Raw genomic sequence first — 19,414 nt, forward strand, 5'->3', positions numbered from 1 at the left:
GGCATCGTATAGGGATTAATCAGGGGCATCATGTAGGGACTGGTCAGGGGCATCATATAAAAACTAGTCAGGAAAATAGTATAGCGACGGGTTTGGGGCATGGTATAGGGACTGGTCAGTGGCATCGTATAGAGACTGGTGAGGGGCATCGTATATGGAATGGTGAGGCGCGTAGCATAGTGACGGGCCAAGGGCATCGGAGAGGGACTGTCAGGGGCATCGTACAGAGAATTGTCAGGGCCATCGTACAGTGACTAGTCAGGGGAATCGTATAGCGAATTATCAGGGGCATGGTATAGGGACTGGTCAGGGGCATGGTATAGGGACAGGTCAGGGGCATTTTTTAGGGACTAGTCAGGGGCATCGTATAGGGACTGGTCAGGGGCACCTTAGAGGGACTGCTCAGGGGCATTGTGCTGCCACTGGTGAGGGGCAACGTATAGCGACTGGTCAGGGACATTGTTTAGGAACTGGTGAGGCGCATCATATAGTGACTGGTCAGGGGCATTGTATAGCGACTGCTCAGGGGCATCGTATAGGGACTGGTGAGGGGCATCATATAGGGACAGGTCAGAGGAATCGTATAGGGACTGGTGAGGGGCATCGTATAGCGACTGCACAGGGGAATGGTATAGGACTGGTCAGAAGTATGGTATAGGGGTAGCTCAGGGGCATTGTAGAGGGACTGGTCAGGGGCATCGTATAGGGACTGGTGAGGGGCATCATATAGGGAATGTTGAGGGGCATTGTATAGCAACTGGTCAGGGACATTGTACAGCAAATTGCCTGGGGCATCGTGTAGGGACTGTACACAGGCATCATATAGCGACTGATCAGGGTCATTGTATATGGACTGGTCAGAACACTGTATGGTCAGAGGCATCGTATAGGGCCTGGTGAGGGGCATCGTATAGTGACTGGTCAGGGGTATCATATAGGGACAGGTCAGGGCGATGATATAGGGAATGGTCAGGGGTATGGTATGAGCGCTGGTCAGGGGCACGGTATAGGGACTGGCCAGGGACATGGTATAAGGACTGGTCAGGGGTATTGTACAGGGACTGGTGAGGGGCATCGTATTGCGACTGGTCAGAGGCATCGTAAAGGGACTGGTCAGGGCATCGTATAGGGACTGGTCTAGCAAATCGTATATGGACCAGAGAGGGGCATGGTATAGCGAATGGTCAGAGGCATAGCATAGGGACTGCTCGGGGGCATTGTATAAGCAGTAGTCAGGGGTATCGTATAGGGACTGGTCAGGGGCATCGTATAGTGAGTTGCCGGGGGATCATATAGGGACTGGTCAGGGACATGGTATAGCGACTGGCAGGGGCATAGTTGAGGGACTGGTCTGGAGCATCGTATAGCAACTGGTCAGGGGCATCGCATAGGGACTGGATAGGGATATCGTATAGGGACTGGTCAGAGGCAACGTATAGTGACTGGTCAGGGGCATTGCATAGGGACTGGACAGGGACATCGTATAGCGACTGGTCAGGGGAATCGTATAGGGACTGGTCTGAAGCAACGAACAGAGACTGGTCGGGGCATCGTATAGCGACTGGTCAGGGGAATCATATAGGCACTGGTCAGAGGCATCGTGTAGGGACTGCTGAGGTGCATCCTATAGCGACTGGTCAGGGGCATCGTATAGGGAATGGTCAGGGGCATCATTTTGGGACAGGTCAGGGCGATGATATAGGGAATGGTCAGGGGTGTGGTATGGGCACTGGTCAGGGGCATGGTATGGAGAATGGTCAGGGGCATCGTATAGGGACTTGTCAGGGGCATCGTAGAGGGACTGGTCAGGGGCATTGTATAGCGACTGGTCTGGAAATTGTATAGGGACTGGTCAGGAGTAAGGTGTATGGACAGTCAGCGGGGTGGTATACGGACTGGTCAGGGCTTCGTACAGGGACTGGTCAGGGGCATCATATAGCGACTGGTTAGGGGCATCGTGGAGAGACTGGTCAGAGGCATAGTATAGCGACTGGTCACGGGCACGGTATAGGGACTGGTCAGGGGCACGGTATAGGGACTGGCCAGGGACATGGTATAGGGACTGGTCAGGGGTATCGTACAGGGACTGGTCAAGGGCATCGCATACGGACTGGTGAGGGGAATCGTATTGCGACTGGTCAGGGGCATCATAAAGGGACTGGTCGGGGGCATCATAAAGGGACTGGTCAGGGGCATCGCATAGGGACTTGTCAGGGGCATCGTATAGGGACTGGTCTGGCAAATCGTATAGGGACCGGAAAAGGGCATGGTATAGTGACTGGTCTGAGGCATAGTATAGGGACTGCTCAGGGGCATCATATAGGGACATGTCAGGGGCATCGTATAGTGACTGGTCGGGGCATCGTATAGGGAATGGTCAGAGGCATCGTATAGGGACTGGTCAGGGGCATTGTATAGTGAGTTGCCGTGGGATCGTATAGGGACTGGTCAGGGACATGGTATAGCAACCGGTCACGGGCATGGCATAGGTACTGGTCAGCGGCACGGTATAGGGACTGGCCAGGGACATGGTATAGGGACTGGTCAGGGGTATCGTACAGGGACTGGTCAAGGGCATCGCATACGGACTGGTCAGGGGCATCGTAAAGGGACTGGTCGGGGGCATCGTAAAGGGACTGGTCAGGGACATTGCATAGGGACTGGAGAAGGGTATGGTATAGCGACTGGTCTGAGGCATCGTATAGGGACTGGTCAGGGGCAAAGAATAGCGACTGGTCAGGGGCATCGTGTAGGAAATGGTGAGGTGCATCCTATGGCGACTGGTCGGGGGCATCGTATAGGAATGGTGAGGGGCATCGTATAGCGACTGGTCAGGGGCATCATACAGGGAATGGTCAGAGGCATTGTATAGTGAGTTGCCAGGGGGATCGTACAGGGACTGCTCAGGGACATGGTATAGCGACTGGCAGGGGTATGGTATAGGGACTAGTCAGAGGCATCATATAGAGACTGGTCAGTGGCATCGTACAGCGAATTGTCAGGGACATGGTATAGGGAATGTTCAGGGGCATCATATAGCGACTGGTCAGCAGTATGGTATAGGGGCAGCTCAGGAGCATTGTAGAGGGACTGGTCAGGGGCATCGTATAGTGACTGGTCCGAGGCATTGTATAGGGAATGTTGAGGGGCATTGTATAGCGACTGGTCAGGGGCATCGTATACGGACTGGTCAGGGACATCGTACAGCAAATCATCCGGGGCATTGTATAGGGATTGTACAGAGGCATCGTATAGCGACTGGTAAGGCGCATCATATAGCGACTGGTGAGGGTCATTGTATATGGACTGGTCAGAGGCATCGTATAGGACCTGGTGAGGGGCATCATATAGGGACAGGTCAGGGCGATGATATAGGGAATGGTCGGGGTGTGGTATGGAGACTGGTCAGGGGCATCGTATAGGGACATCAGGGGCATCATAGAGGGACTGGTCAGGGGCATTGTATAGCGACTGGTCCGGAAATTGTATAGGGACTGGTCAGGGACATGGTATAGCAACTGGTCACGGGCATGGCATAGGGACTGGTCAGGGGCATGGTATAGGGACTGGGCAGGGGCACGGTATAGGGACTGGCCAGGGACATGGTACAGGGACTGGTCAGGGGTATCGTACAGGGACTGGTCAAGGGCATCGCATACGGACTGGTGAGGGGTATTGTATTGCGACTAGTCAGGGACATCGTAAAGGGACTGGTCGGGGCATTGCATAGGGACTAGTCAGGGGCATCGTATAGGGACTGGTCTGGCAAATCGTATAGGGACCGGAGAGGGGCATGGTATAGCGACTGGTCTGAGGCATAGCATAGGGACTGCTCAGGGGCATCATATAGGGACACGTCAGCTGCATCGTATAGTGACTGGTCGGGGCATCGTATAGGGAATGGTCAGAGGCATCATATAGGGACTGGTCAGGGGCATCGTATAGCAAGTTGCCAGGGGGATTGTATAGGGACTGGTCAGGGACATGGTATAGCAACCGGTCACGGGCATGGCATAGGGACTGGTCAGGGGCACGATATAGGGACTGGTCAGGGGCATGATATAGGGACTGGTCAGGGGCACGGTATAGGGACTGGTCAGGGACATGGTATAGGGACTGGTCAGGGGCACGGTATAGGGACTGGTCAGGGGCATGGTATGGAGACTGGTCAGAGGCATCGTATAGGGACTTGTCAGGGGCATCGTAGAGGGACTGGTCAGGGGCATTGTATAGCAATTGGTCTGGAAATTGTATAGGGACTGGTCAGGAGCAAGGTGTATGGACTAGTCAGCGGGGTGGTATACGGACTGGTCAGGGCTTCGTACAAGGACTGGTCAGGGGCATCATATAGTTACTGGTTAGGGGCATCGTGGAGAGACTGGTCAGAGGCATAGTATAGCGATTGGTCAGGGGCACGGTATAGGGACTGGTGAGGGGCATCGTATTGCGACTGGTCAGGGGCATCGTAAAGGGACTGGTCAGGGGCATCGTATAGGGACTGGTCTAGCAAATCGTATAGGGACTGGAGAGGGGCATGGTACAGCGACTGGTCAGAGACTTAGCATAGGGACTGCTCAGGGGCATTGTATAAGCACTAGTCAGGGGCATTGTATAGGGACATGTTAGGGGCATCGTATAGCGACTGGTCGGGGGCATCGTATAGTGAGTTGCCGGGGGATTATATAGGGACTGATCAGGGACATGGCATAGCGACTGGCACGGGCATGGGATAGGGACTGGTCAGGAGCATCGTATAGTGACTGGTCAGGGGCATCGTATAGTGACTGGTTAGGGGAATCGTATAGGGACTGGTCAGGGGCATCGTATAGCGACTGGTCAGGGGAATCGTATAGGGACTGGTTAGAGGCAACGTGTAGGGACTGGTCAGGGGCATCGTGTAGGGACTGGTGAGGTGCATCCTATAGCGACTGGTCAGGGGCATCGTATAGGGAATGGTGAGGGGCATCGTATAGCGACTGGTCAGGGGAATTGTATAGTGACTGCTCGGGGCATCATATAGCGACCGGTCAGGGACATGGTAGAGGGACTGGTCAGAACACCATATAGGGACTGGTCAGGGGCATCGTACTGGGACTGGTGAGGGGCATCATATAGCAACTGGTCGGGAGATCGTATAGGGACAGGTCAGGGCCATGATATAGGGAATGGTCAGGGGTATGGTACGGGCGCTGGTCAGGGGCATGGTATGGGGACTGGTCAGGGGCATCATATAGTGACTGGTTAGGGGTATCGTGTAGGTACTGGTCAGAGGCATAGTATAGCGACTGGTCAGGGGCACGGCACAGGGACTGGTCAGGGGTATGGTATGGAGATTTTTCAGGGACATCTTATAAGGACTTGTCAAGGCCATCGTGGAGGCACTGGTCAGGGGCATCGTGTAGGGACTAATGAGCATCATGTAGGGTCTGGTCAGGGGCATCGTATAGGGACTGGACAGGGTTATTGCATAGCGATTGGTCAGGGTATCGTATAGGGACTGGTCAGAGGCATAGTATAGTGACTGGTCACGGGCATGGCATAGGGACTGGTCAGGGGTATCGTATAGGGACTGGTCAAAGACATTGTATAGCGATTCGTCAGGGGCATGCTATAGGGACTGGTCATGGGCATGGTATAGGGACTGGTCAGGGGTATCTTATATGGACTAGTCAGGGGCATCGTACAGTGAATGGTTAAGGGCATCTTATAACAACTGGTCAGGGGCATGGTATAGGGACTGGTCAGGGGCATGGTATAGGGACTAATCAGGGGCATCGTATACAGACTGGTCAGGGGCACGGGATAGGGACTGGTCAGGATCATGGTATAGGGACTGGTTAGAGGCATGGGATAGGGATTGATCAGGTACATTGTATAGGGACTGGTCAGGGGCATCGCATCATGACTGGTCAGGGGGATGGGATAGGGAGTGGTCAGGAGCATCGTACAGCGAATGGTCAGGGGCATGGTATAAGGACTGTTAAGGAGCATCGAATAATGACTGGTCATGGGCATGGTATAGGGACTGATTAGGGTATGGGATAGGGACTGGTGAGCCGCTTCGTATAGCGACTGGTCAAGGGCATCGTACAGAGACTGGTCAGAGGCATGGTACAGGGACTGGTCAGGGGCATGGTATAGCGACTGGGCAGGGGCATCATACAGAGACTGGTCAGAGGCATGGTACAGGGACTGGTCAGGGGCATAATGCAGGGACTGGGCAGGGACATTGTATAGGGACTGGGCAGGGGCATGGTATAGCAACTGGGCAGGGGCATCGTATAAGGACTGGTCAAGGGCACGGGATAGGGACTTGTCAGGATCATGGTATAGGGACTGGTGAGCCTCATCATATAGCGACTGCTCAGGGGCATCGTATCACGACTGGTCAGGTGCATAGTATAGGGACTGGGTCAGGGGCATGGTATAGAGACTGGTCAGGGCCATCATATAAGGACTGGTCTGGGGCATCGTATCGTGAATTGTCAGGGGCATGGTATAGGGATTGGTCATGGGCATGGTATAGGGACTGGTCAGGGCATGGTATACGGACTAGTCAGGGGTATCTTATATGGACTTGTCAGGAGCATCGTACAGCGAATGGTCAGGGGCATCTTATAACAACTGGTCAGGGGTATGGTATAGGCACTGGTCAGGGGCATGAATAGGGACTGTTCAGGGGCATCTTATAGGGACTGGTCAGGGGATGGTATAGGGACTGGTCATGGGCATGGTATAGGGACAGGTCAGGGGCATGGTATAGAGACTGGTCAGGGGCATCGTATAGGGACTGGTGAGGGGCAGCATACAGCAACTAGGCAGGGGCTGGTATAGGCACAGGTCAGGGGCATGGTATAGAGACTGGTCAGGGGCATCGTATAGGGACTGGTGAGGCGCATCATATTGCGACTGTTCAGGGGCATCGTAGAGTGACTGGTCAGGGGCATCGTATAGGGACTGGTCAAGGGCATCTTATAGCGACTGGTCAGGGGCATCATTTTGTGACTGGTCAGGGGCAGCGTATAGCGACTGGTCAGGGGCATGGTATAGGGACGGGTCGGGGCATTGTATACAACTGGTTAGGGGTGTTGTATAGCGACTCGTCAGGGCCATCGTACAGTGACTGGTCAGGGGTATCGTATAGTGAATTGTCAGGGGCATGTATAGGGACTGGTTAGGGGCATGGTACCAGGACTGGTCAGGGGCATCTTATAGGGACTGGTCACGGGCATCATACAGCGACTGGTCAGGGGCATGGTATAGCGACTCGTCAGGGTATGTTATAGGGACTGGTCAGGGGCATCGCATAGCGACTGGTCAGAGGCATTGTACAGCGAATGGTCAGGGGCATCGTATAGGGACTGATCAGGGGCATCATATTGGGACTGGTCAGGGGCATGGTATAGGGACTATTGAGGCGCATCATACAGCAACTGTTCAGGGGCATCGTATAGTGACTAGTCATGGGATATCGTATCACGATTGGTCATGGGATATCGTTTAGCGACTGGCGAGGGGCATCGTTTAGCCCTCATCAGGGGCATCGTATAGGGACTGGTCAGGGGCATCAGATATCGACTGGTCAGGGGCATCCTGGTTTCCCCTCTCCTCCTCCCTCCTCACTTCCCCTCCCTCCCCTCCTCTCTCCCCTTCCCTCCCCTGTCTTCCCCTCCCTCCCTCCTCTGTCCCCTCCCTTTCCCTCTAGCTTCTCCCTCCCCTCCCTCCTATCTCCCTGCCCCTTCCTCTCATCCCTCCCCCTCTCCTCCCCTCCCTCCACTCTCCCTTCCCTTCCTCTCCCCCTCCCCTCCCTCTCTTCCCCTCCTCTCTCTCCCACGCCCCTCCCCCTCCTCTCCCCTCCGTCCTCACTCCCCCTCCCCCTCTCTCCTTCCCTCCTCTCCAACCCCCTCCAGCCGGCGCGGCCTTGCTGTTGACTTTGCGTTGGCGCCGCACACCGCGGCGTCCTGACTCCTGCCGCACGCCCAACGTCGCGTCACGGGCCCCGGCTGCAGGCGGAGGAGCTGTCCGATCCCGGGCAGCCAGGGAGGCCAAGCCTGACCCGCAGGGCCGTGTGTTTGGGAGGGTAGGTCTTGTAACCCCCGCGCTCGATCGCCTTTCCGCACCGGATCTCCGGGTGATCCCGGTTCCCCCCGCGCTCGATCGCCTTTCCACACCGGATCTCCGGGTGATCCCGGTTCCCCCCGCGCTCGATCGCCTTTCCACACCGGATCTCCGGGTGATCCCGGTTCCCCCCGCGCTCGATCGCCTTTCCACACCGGATCTCCGGGTGATCCCGGTTCCCCCCGCGCTCGATCGCCTTTCCACACCGGATCTCCGGGTGATCCCGGTTCCCCCCGCGCTCGATCGCCTTTCCACACCGGATCTCCGGGTGATGCCGGTTTTCCCCACGCAGGATCCCAAGGCCTGTGCCCCATGCTCGAGTCTGCGGGCTGACCTTCCCTGGGGCGGCCGCAGTCCTGCCATCACCACGGCTGTCTCCGTCCCATCGGTAGGATGGGTCCCCGACCTGCCGAACCCGGCCCTCGGTCCGGGAGAGCCAGGGAGGCCGAGCCTGACCCGCAGGGCCGTGTGTTCTCATCCTACACCACCCGGACACGTTCTCCTCTCCTACGCCGGACCCTAGGAGCTGCTTCCCCAGGACAGCCCACCCGCCCAGGATCCCATAGCCTGTGCCCCAGCCTGTTATTACGATAACATATCGGTCCCTCCACTGGGATCTCCGGCTTGCATCACGCCCTGGGGATCGTGGCTGTCCTTCTATCCGCTCCTTGCGACGCCGATTCTCCCCCCACTTCTATGACTGGCAATCCTCCATTTTGCCGGGCTCTTACTTCTATTCCCAACCCGCCACTCTCTTGGTAGGATTCTGTCGATTATTAATCCTTGGTTTTGAAGGATTCTTCCCCTAATTTGTCCTTAGGTTCCCCCTGGCTGCCGAGAAGTCCCACTCTACTGTAAAATGCATCACCGCAGATCTCTATTCAAATGGAGCCTGCTTTTTCCGGGCAGAAAAGTGCTGGGGTCCACATTGATGCACAGACAATTGCAGCGGACCATACATGAATCCTTGCCACCCATGCACTCCAAGTGCAATGACCTACTGCAACCAAGGCGGAGGAAGCTTCACTTGGCGGCTATTTGCAGAAACCGAGAGGTGGAATTCACAAGTACGCAGTATGATGTGCAGCGTTCATCATTTGCTACTGTCACGAAAGAAGACTTGCTGTTCTTTGAATGTCTACTGCCAGGCCGTGTGGTGACCGATCCTGATGTATTGGAAGCGAGCAATGTAGACTGGCAACGGATACTACGAGGTGGGATTGCCTTTTTTTTTGCGAAAGTGTATATGGGATGATCTTTTAATTTAAAACAAAACCAGCTGGCAACAGTCAGTTGGTCATGTCACATCTGTTAGAAGAGAAACAGCTAACACTTTAAGTGGAAGTTCCTTTGTGAGATATCTTAATTACAAAAAAAATCTGCTAATTTATCCTACTGTGATTTTTTAAAAATTTGTGGTCACAGATAGCATTTCTCCATTAAAACACAGGGAATTATCCTGGGTTCTTCTCATGCACCTTGAAGAAAGTGGTGCAGGAAGCTATAGTGAAGCCTTAGAGCATAAAAAAGACAAGATGTTGTGTTTTGTAACTCCTAAAACCAATCTAAAGAAAAACCATGGGAGCTCGGGGTGTACGCATCATGTTTACTTTAGTGAGGCATGCACACATGACAGGGTGGCATAATGACATAGGCCATTCACGTACTTTTACATATAACCCAGAGTGAATTATGTAAACAAAGAATATATATTTACAATATTACTCAAATATTAATTCACAACACTCCATCTGCTTAGCTATAAACTCCAACTCAATATAGAATGCATCTCAACTATATACTCAGTATACTAGATAGCACAAATACTATAATACAGACATCTACATTGTAGTAAATTCTAAATTGTCCTGTTAGGCCTAAAGATTTAAATGCTCTGGAGAATTTCTTACTCTTGTGGGATAATGTCTTTTGATGGGGTGGGGGAGGTAAGACTTGTGGCTGTGAAATCATCTCAGGTTCTGTGGCCTCCTCTGCGGTGGTTGTAAGAGTTGTCTCTGGGACTGCAGGAAGCTCTGGACACCTTTGTTCTGGACGTGTCGGTATCCTGAACAGTGCATGGCAAGCTGCTCGATCCTAGGCCACCAGACTAAGCTTTGAGCCAACACTTTCATTTTGACCGCGCCTAGATGACTAGTATGTAGCTCCTCCAAAACTTTAGCTCTTGGCTTGGATGGAACAACAATTCAGAATCCCCAGACAAAGCGACCTCTGTCAAGACCAAGTTCATCCCACCACTGATAAGATTGGGGGAACTGAAATTTTCCTCTGCCCATTTCAGCCATTTTGGGTGAGTATGTAGACCCTTTGGATTATCTCTGCCGTAGAGAGACTTTCAATTTGTATTAGGGAGAATATGACAAGAGGAATATCTTTCTTTGAAAGTTTTTCAGATATTTCCTTTTCCAAGTGTAAAAGGCACAACTCATCAGAATTTCCATGATTAGTTGTCATCTTGAATTTGACCTTGTAATGGTGTCATCCAAGAGGCAGAGCTTGTCTCTGCATTTATGCTGCTGCTGTTAATGAAACACCTTCTATGGAGTATTTATGGTGAGAAACACTCTGGACTTTTCTTCCATCTCCGTCTGCAGGTAGGTCTCAGCTAAGTCCATTTTGCTGAAATGTTTCCCCTCAGAGAGATTTGCAAAGATATCCTCTGTCTTGGGCAGAGTGTATTGATCTACTTTCTGTACGTGGTTGATGGTGATCTTATAGTCACCACAGATCCGGAAAGTCCCATTCTTCTTTGGTATGGGGACTACTGGCATTGCTCATGGGCTCCACTCACCCTTGGAAAGAATTCCTTCAGCAACCATGAGTTCTAGCTCACTGACTACTTTATCACAGATGGTGTAAGGAACTGGATGGGCTTTGTAAAACTTGGCTATGGCAATTTCATTTAACATTATTTTACCCTTGATGTGTTTTGAGTTTTCCAATGCTATCTGTGAACACTGCTGTGGTATCATTCACTACCTTTCTGAATTCACTTTCAGTTGACTATTGGAAGGGATGTAGCATGTAAATAGTGGTTCGATCTCCAATCAAGTTATAGTTGTTTCAGCCAATCATGGCCCCACAATGCTGGCCCTCCTGTTCTTAAACCATATATCGTTGAAGGAACAATGAATTCAAAATTGTATCAAGATATTTTACAGGAGAATGTCAGGGTAGCAGTCCGTCACCTGAAGCAAGAATCCAAAAACTAATTGATCTCTCGGTGGATCATTAAGAACATTACTGAACTGACAATGCTCAGACAACTTCTTCAATTCAACCACATAAGCTGAAATGGACTCCTCTTCCTTTTGATACTGCTTATGTACAAGGTGCTGGAAAAACTCAGTAGGTCAGGCTGCATTTGTGGAAACAGAAACAGAGTCAATGTTTTATCTGAAAGAATCTTCATCTTTGATCTGAACTGATAACTCTATACATCTTCCCACAGATGCAGCTTGATGTGCTGAGTATTTTCCACAGTTTTGTTTTAGATTGACAGCATCTCAGATTGTATGACTTCAGTTGTAATATTTTATGATGCACTTCTTGTTTCTTTCTGTGCCCTGTGGTGCTTTGGGCAGCAACCTTGCTGTTTCTTTAGAGTTTTTGTCTGTTTTTATGAGACCAAGTTGCTAGCTCTACCCAGCATGGATAGAAAGCGTGCAAGGAGCCGCCGGATTCGAACCTGAGACCACTTGCCTTGGAAAGTCTGATGTGGATGTTACTATGCCACCAGTCGGCTGTTTTTAATGCATGGGTTACTGAAAAAATGCTGACTGTGAATATTGATGATTGTGATTTGATTTATTCTAATTATTAATTAATCACCACTGAATTACTGTAATTTTTTTAAAACTGCAGGTCAGAGCCAAGTATTATTGAGGCCTCAGACAACTGAAGAAGTTTCCCAGATCCTCAGGTACAACACCATTAGGCTTTGTTTTACTGTTACACTTTTAGAGTGACTTTTTGTTTTAGTTTTTGTTCAGTTTATGGATGTTTTTCTAATCTTGTATAGTTTTCTTTATTAAAGATTTTCAATCACTAAAATCTTATCAACTTTCAGTCTTCCAAAACTTTCAAATTCAAATTTGAATGAGCATTTTTTATGGCATCTTTTACAAAAATAGCTGTACTAAAATAATGTACATTAAATTAATTTAAAATGGTCACATTTAGATGTAAAATCAGTTTTGTGAGGATGTTCAAAGTTAAGATTAAGAAAATTCAGTATATTTGTTTTAATATATCATACCTTATGTTTTTTAGTGAGTCTGCAGATATAAGTCCATAAGATATAGGGACAGAATTAGCCCATTTGGCCAATCAAGTCTGCTCCGCCATTTCGTCATGGCTGATCCATTATTCCTCTCAGCCCCAATCTCCTGCCTTTTCTCCTTATCCCTTCACGCCCTGACCAATGAATCTATCAACCTCTGCCTTAAATACCCAATGACTTGGCCTCTACAGCCGCCTGTGGCAAAGAATTCCACAGATTCACCACTCTCTGACTAAAGAAATTCCTCCTTATTCCATTCTAAAAGTACGTTCCTCTATTCTGAGGCTGTGTCCTCTGGTCCTAGACTCCTACCATAGGAACATTGTCTCCACATACGCTCTATCCAAGACTTCAACATTTGATAGGTTTCAATGAGGCCACCCTTCATTCTTCTGAATTCCAGTGAGTACAGGCCCAGAGCCATCAAACACACTTCATATGACAGCCATTCAATCCTGGAATTATTTTTGTGAACCTCCTTTGAATCCTGTCCAATGTTAGCATGTCCTTTCTGAGATATGGGGCCCAAAACTGCTCACAATACTCCAAGTGAGGCCTCACCAGTGCTTTATAAAGCCTTTACATTACATCCTTGCCTTTATATTCTAATCCTCTTGAAATGAATGCTAACATCGTGTTTGTCTTCCTCACCACTGACTGAACCTGCAAACGAATCTTTAATGAATCCTGCTCTAATACTCTCAAGTCCCTTTGTGCTTCAGATGGTTGAATTTTCTCTCCATTTAGAAAACAGTCTGTGTTTTTATTCATTCTACCAAAGTGCGTGACCATACACTTCTCAACACTGTATTCTATTTGCCACTTTGCCCATTTTAATCTGTCCAAGTCCTTCTGTAGGCTCTCTACTTCCTCAGTGGGCTCAACCTCGAGCTGCTCTAAATAGCATTCTTGTAGGCGTTCTAGAACTTCCTTCCCTTGGGATCCAGCACCAACATGATTTTCCCAATCTTCCTACATATTGAAATCCCCCCCCTTGACTATTCTAACATTGGCCTTTTGGCATGCATTTTCTATCTCCCATTGCTTTTTTTGCTTTTTGTTTATGGTAATTAATGTCCAGAATCTGAGAAAAGGAATATTCCACGTTTGCACTGGGAGAGGCACAGGCTGTGAGCTTAAAGCAATGTTGGCCAATTCTGTGTGGCAAGGACATTCACAGCAATAAGGCACTTCCATTTACAAAGGTATTGGTACCAACATGGGCAGCCTGGTTATCCACAGCGTGATTACCACTAACTGCAGTTTGATTGGCTATGTTTATGATTACTAATGATGGTTTATGATTGACTCTAAAACTTGCCATAATTGGGATCAACATTTAGGATTTGTTGTTGGCAAAACTTATTAATGAGTCACATTACCATTATGAGTGGCACCTAAATCTGGGGTTAGATTGACATCCATGATTGGAGTCTTCTGTTTCTTAGGCCGTCCCTAGTACCGAGGATGACTCTTCCACATATGAACAGGAGGTTCCTGAAGAGATGAGACAGCGCTTAGAATAGGGTGTCCATTTCAGAGCAAGATGTTGGGCATACAAGCAGGTCAGGCTGTTGGTAAGCTCAACAGAGCCATCTGGGTGTAATTAGAGCTTCAGTGAGTGGATTTTGACCTAGGAGAGAGTCACTCACATTGTTGGTTATCCTCCCAGTGAATTGGAAGGTGATTACCACCAACATTCAGGGTGAGGGTGACAATGACACTCACAGGTGGAACATCTGCAGCAAGCAAGTGGTCATCATATGGCCTCTACTGTTAGCCATAGAATCATATAGCACAGATACAGGCCATCAAGACAATGCTATCACCCAGCCATTTTACTGTATTTATATTAATTTGCTCCTCTCACATTCTTATCCCTTTGACTCGCTGACACACCTTGCAACTGGTGCATCTTTGGAATGTGGTTGGAAGCTGGAGCATCCAGAGGAAACTCACAGAGAGAATGTGCAAACCCCACACAGACAGCCCCCAGTGCCAGGATTGAACTTGGGACTCTGGCACTGTGAGGCAGCAGCACCACTGTGCCCTCCCGGTATTTGATGGGTACCAATGCCTGAGATGGTGGCAATGAGTTTATCCCTAATTGCACTATGTGCTCACAGTTTGAGTAACAGAATTATAACGATGGTGTGTGTTGGTTCTGATGCATGGTTAATGAGGCACCAACGCTCTCAGTGTAATTAGGACTGGATTAGGTTGCATGGTGGCACTGACAACAGGCTGTTTGTCTTCTTCAGATACTGTAACCAGCAGAACCTGGCTGTGAACCCTCAAGGTGGCAACACAGGATTAGTAGGGGGGAGTGTGCCAGTGTTTGATGAGATCATTGTCTCAACAGCTCAAATGAATAACATCATCAGTTTCAACACCAACTCTGGTGAGAGCAACTTTCTTTACTCACAATTGTAAATGCACTGACATCACAACAACAATCTTCCATCACCATAGCACTGACTCCGTTAAGACTGATATAGTTCATTAGTGCTGAGTCTTGTGAGTGATCCCATTTCCGTTCACATTACTTGCAGTGAAGCGGTCTTCAGATGATTTATAACCTGAAGACCGCTTCACTGCAAGTAACGTGAACGGAAATGGGATCACTCACAAGACTCAGCACTAATGAACTATATCAGTCTTAACGGAGTGCTAATTGTCATAAATAATTGAATATGAAGTTGCAGAAGTCACAGAGTTTCTTAGAATGGAAAACCAACAAGTGAGGTAACCATCAACCACCCATTTACACCAATCCTACAGTAATCCTGTTTTTCATTCTCCCACATTCAGCTTCCCAAATCTTACCATTCTGGACAATTAGAACAGTGAATGAACTCGTCTAAATGCAGGTGTGTGCAGAAACTGGAGCAACTGGATAAAACTCACATGGAGAATGAGCAGACTCCACATAGTCAGCACCTGAGGTTTGAACTGAACCCAGGTCACTCCATCATTGACACGACAGCTCTATCAGCTTCACCCTCCAGTGTTCTTGAATTCCCTCCTAAATTACTCCATGTCATTTTCCTCCTTTGAACTTTGCTCATTAGTTAACCTGTTAGACATCTGCTAATATCTTCCTTACTAAATTCTCAGCAGCTGAGGAAACATTTGTAGAGAAATTTAACACAACAAACTTTCCATTTCATATGGGATTCACAGCTATATTTTGCTTAATAATACTTCTCTGAAACATCTTGGAATATTGAACATCACTGAGGACTCCAGTAAGTGTGTCACACTTACTGTTGGTTACTTTAGTGAGTTACTGTTGGTTGGGTCCTGGCTCTTGTGCTAAATGGTTACTCTGGAGTAATACCAAAGTGTACCTATTGTCTGTAAACTGTAACGCCGTTACAGAAAAATATTTTCAGCACGGAAGGAAACAGTTGGTTACAAATCCAATAAGAGCAAGGATCATTAACAGACTCCTGACTTTTATAGTAAGAACAATAACTGCTGGAAACTCGGTAGGTCAGGCAACATCTGCAGAGAGGAAGAACCAGAGTTAACATTTTAGGATTGAAAAATCTTCATCAGGACAGTAGAAGAGAGAACACAATATGTGAAGAGGGAAGGTCAAAAATGGATAGGACAAAGGGAATATTTCTGATGGAGTGAGGCCAGGGTTGCTGTAGCGATCAATTGTTGATGCATAATGAAGGCAGTTGGAGAGGGAAAAAGAACAAACAGAAGGGAATGTAAACACTGAACTGTAAGTAGGAGCAGTAGAAGATGTTCAGTAGATCATGTCTTTTCAGTACAGAAAGAAAATAAAGTATAAAGGATTACAGGCATTTATTGCTCGTCCATTCTTGCTCGAGAAGATAATAAGTATTGAGCTGCCTTGTTAAGTTATTTCATTTCATGTGTTGAAGGTAGTTGCACAGTGTTGCAGGGCAGGGGGTTCCAATGTACAGTGGAACTCCCATAATATGTTAAATTGTACTGTCCAACATACAAACACATTCATTACTACAACAGCAGAACTAGTTTACTCTCTTTCCACCTAGAAATGGTTCCTTCTCATCAATATTATGTACCTTTGCTGCCATTCTTTATAATACTGTGGAGGTGTGGTCACTATATAGAATGACTTTTGTGTATGTTTCACTTTATAGAGAATGGCTTATGGACATCTGTAAAAGTGGAATCCATTCATTACCTCGGGACAGTCTGTAGATGCAAAAATTGTAAAGGAATGTGATCTAGGGTTAGGGTGTTGCATGGTTTGGTGGGGAATTTGTAGGTGTTGGCATTCCCACATACCTACTCCCCTTGTTCTCCTCCGTGGCAGAGTTTGGTGTTTGGGAATTGTCAGAGCAAGGGTGAGTTACCAGAGTGCTTTATAGATGGTACTCACTATATTTCTGGCTCACTGAAGGTGGAGGGTCATTATAATTAAGGTACATTTTACTCTTGATGTTAATCTGTTTTTTCAGGAGTTCTGATCTGCCAGGCAGGCTGCATTTTGGAAAATTTGAACAACTATCTTGAGGAACAAGATTTTATGATGCCCCTTGACTTGGGATCAAAAGGTAGCTGCCACATTGGTGGGAATGTGGCCACCAATGCTGGTGGATTGAGACTGTTGAGGTATGGCTCTCTGCGTGGGACAGTACTTGGACTGGAAGTGGTAAGAAGCCAGATTAATTGATGGAAATAAGATGCAAACTGGCCCCAGAGATAATTGTTAATCTCCTGAAATATGAATGGAGCACTCTTAAATCTTTCCCTAATCCTCCTTTCCTATCTTAGATAGCGTATCTAAATGGTGGAAGATCTCAGAACTCCATAGTATAGAGGAACCTAGGCATCCAACAGCATGTTTCACAGAAGACTATTGTTCAAGTAATTAGGAAAGCTAACATAATGTTATTGCTTGTTGCTGGAGAATTGAATAACAGATGTGTGGAGTTTGTAAGGAGTTGGCCAGGGCATTGACAAATCCACTTGCCGAGTATTGGTACAGTTTTGGTGTTTTTATTTTATTTTAATGCATTGGGAGCAGTTCACTAGACTGAAATCTGAATTGATGGGATAGCTAATGAAGAAAAGTTTGACAGACTAATTTCCTGCCTTCTGCTGTTTAGAAAAGTGAGAGGTGATGTGATTGAACCATGATAGGTTTTGACAGCTTGAATGTGGAGAGGATATTTGTTATTGTAGGAGAATCTAGAACTAGGGAATATGGTTTAAAATATCTGCCTTTTTATGACCAATGAACTTTTTTCCTTTGTGAGTCTTTGGAACTCTCATACTTAAAGAATGCTGGAATAAAAGTCTTTGAATAATAAGGCTGAGGGGGAGAGAGATTCTTGTTAAGCAAGGAAGTGAAAGGTCATTGGGTGGAGGCAGGAATGTGGAGTGGAAATTACCATGAGAACAGCCATGGTCTTACTGAATAGTGGTGTAGGCTTGGGGAGTCAAGTTGTCAACTCTTGCTCTTCACTCACATGTTCTTCTGAGTCAGTGATATTGTTTTTTGCCTCTACTAACCCCCTGCAGCTTTCATCTTCCCTATTTCCTCCCCCTCAATCTGCAACCATTCTACCTCAGCAGTTTGATAAACCCATTAAAGCCCTGTACTCTAAGATTTCATCTCTTCCCTTACCTCTCTTCCCTAAATTCTTCCTAGTTTCTTGCACAGTGTTGAATTAATGTGTTAAATAACAGAGACAACACTTAGCAGTCTGTTCTCAAAATGCAAGAAAGGGGTCACATTATGCCTTCAGGCAGAGCATAGGGTACAGGAGAATAAACCGATTGTAAAACCATTTAATCAGCAATGAGGAACATTTCACCAGCTGGATGTGGGGAAACAGTTCTTATATAGTTATGCTTTTGTGCACACAAAATACAGCTACGTATTAACTTCTACTACCTGTTGAGAGATTGAGATTACCAAGGTGGTCAGTTGCTCTACATTGCTGTGTAGTGTTTATTCTCCCTCTCTTGTCCTCTACCTGGCCTACAAACTATATATGTAGTTGTCTTCTTGCACTCATTTGATTCTTGTGTCTCTTCATTCTTTGTTAACTTCTTTCAGACTCTGCTCAGGATTTTCATTCTTTATTGGCACTTTTTACTGTGTTTTACGAGGTCATGTGTATTAATTAATTTGCACGGACGATCTAACTACAAACTCCATTGAAAGCTTACCTGAGTGACTTTACAAAGGTACAAAGACATGAATTATGAGCAGGAGTCAGCCATTCGGCTTTTGAGTCTGCTTTGCTATTTAACAAAACTGAGGCTGATCAGTTTTAAGCTTTGAAAATCAGAGCACTGCAGATGCTGGAAATCTGAAATACGAACAGAAAATGCTAGAAACCAATAGCATATCATATAACATCTGCGGTGAGGGAACCAGAGCCAATGTTTCAAGTGTGAAACCCTTCGTAGAACTGACTGATTGTAACCTTCATTATGTATGTCTGACTCCCACAGTCATTTTTAACTCCCTTGCTCTTTACTTATAATTATGAAAAATATAATTGAGGTTACCAATATATAGAAACATAGAAAATAGGTGCAGGAGTAGGCCATTCGGCCCTTCGAGCCTGCACCGCCATTTATTATGATCATGGCTGATCATCCAACTCAGAACCCCGCCCCAGCCTTCCCTCCATACCCCCTGACCCCCGTAGCCACAAGGGCCATATCTAACTCCCTCTTAAACATAGCCAATGAACTGGCCTCAACAGTTTCCTGTGGCAGAGAATTCCACAGATTCACCACTCTCTGTGTGAAGAAGTTTTTCCTAATCTCGGTCCTAAAAGGCTTCCCCTCTATCCTCAAACTGTGACCCCTCGTTCTGGACTTCCCCAACATCGGGAACAATCTTCCTGCATCTAGCCTGTCCAATCCCTTTAGGATCTTATACGTTTCAATCAGATTCCCCCCTCAATCTTCTAAATTCCAACGAGTACAAGCCCAGTTCATCCGGTCTTTCTTCATATGAAAGTCCTGCCA

General features: G+C 47.8%; 1 protein-coding gene across 3 annotated transcripts in view; it reads left to right on the forward strand.

Moving 5' to 3' along the window:
* Nucleotides 1-7,848: 7,848 nt before the first annotated feature.
* Nucleotides 7,849-19,414, forward strand: part of LOC134345497 (D-2-hydroxyglutarate dehydrogenase, mitochondrial-like) — a 34,664-nt gene continuing 23,098 nt past the window's right edge. For 2 of the 3 annotated variants that reach the window (XM_063046237.1, XM_063046238.1), the window contains exons 1-5: nt 7,849-8,080; nt 8,939-9,332; nt 12,001-12,058; nt 14,680-14,819; nt 16,882-17,075. In XM_063046237.1, the coding sequence (XP_062902307.1) occupies nt 8,978-9,332; nt 12,001-12,058; nt 14,680-14,819; nt 16,882-17,075 (747 nt within the window). In that variant the 5' untranslated portion in view covers nt 7,849-8,080; nt 8,939-8,977. Of the gene's footprint in view, nt 8,081-8,938; nt 9,333-12,000; nt 12,059-14,679; nt 14,820-16,881; nt 17,076-19,414 lie in introns of those variants that run through there. The other variant, XM_063046240.1, reaches the window with a different exon arrangement.

This window comes from Mobula hypostoma, chromosome 4, assembly GCF_963921235.1.
Source record: "Mobula hypostoma chromosome 4, sMobHyp1.1, whole genome shotgun sequence".
NCBI lineage: Eukaryota > Metazoa > Chordata > Chondrichthyes > Myliobatiformes > Myliobatidae > Mobula > Mobula hypostoma.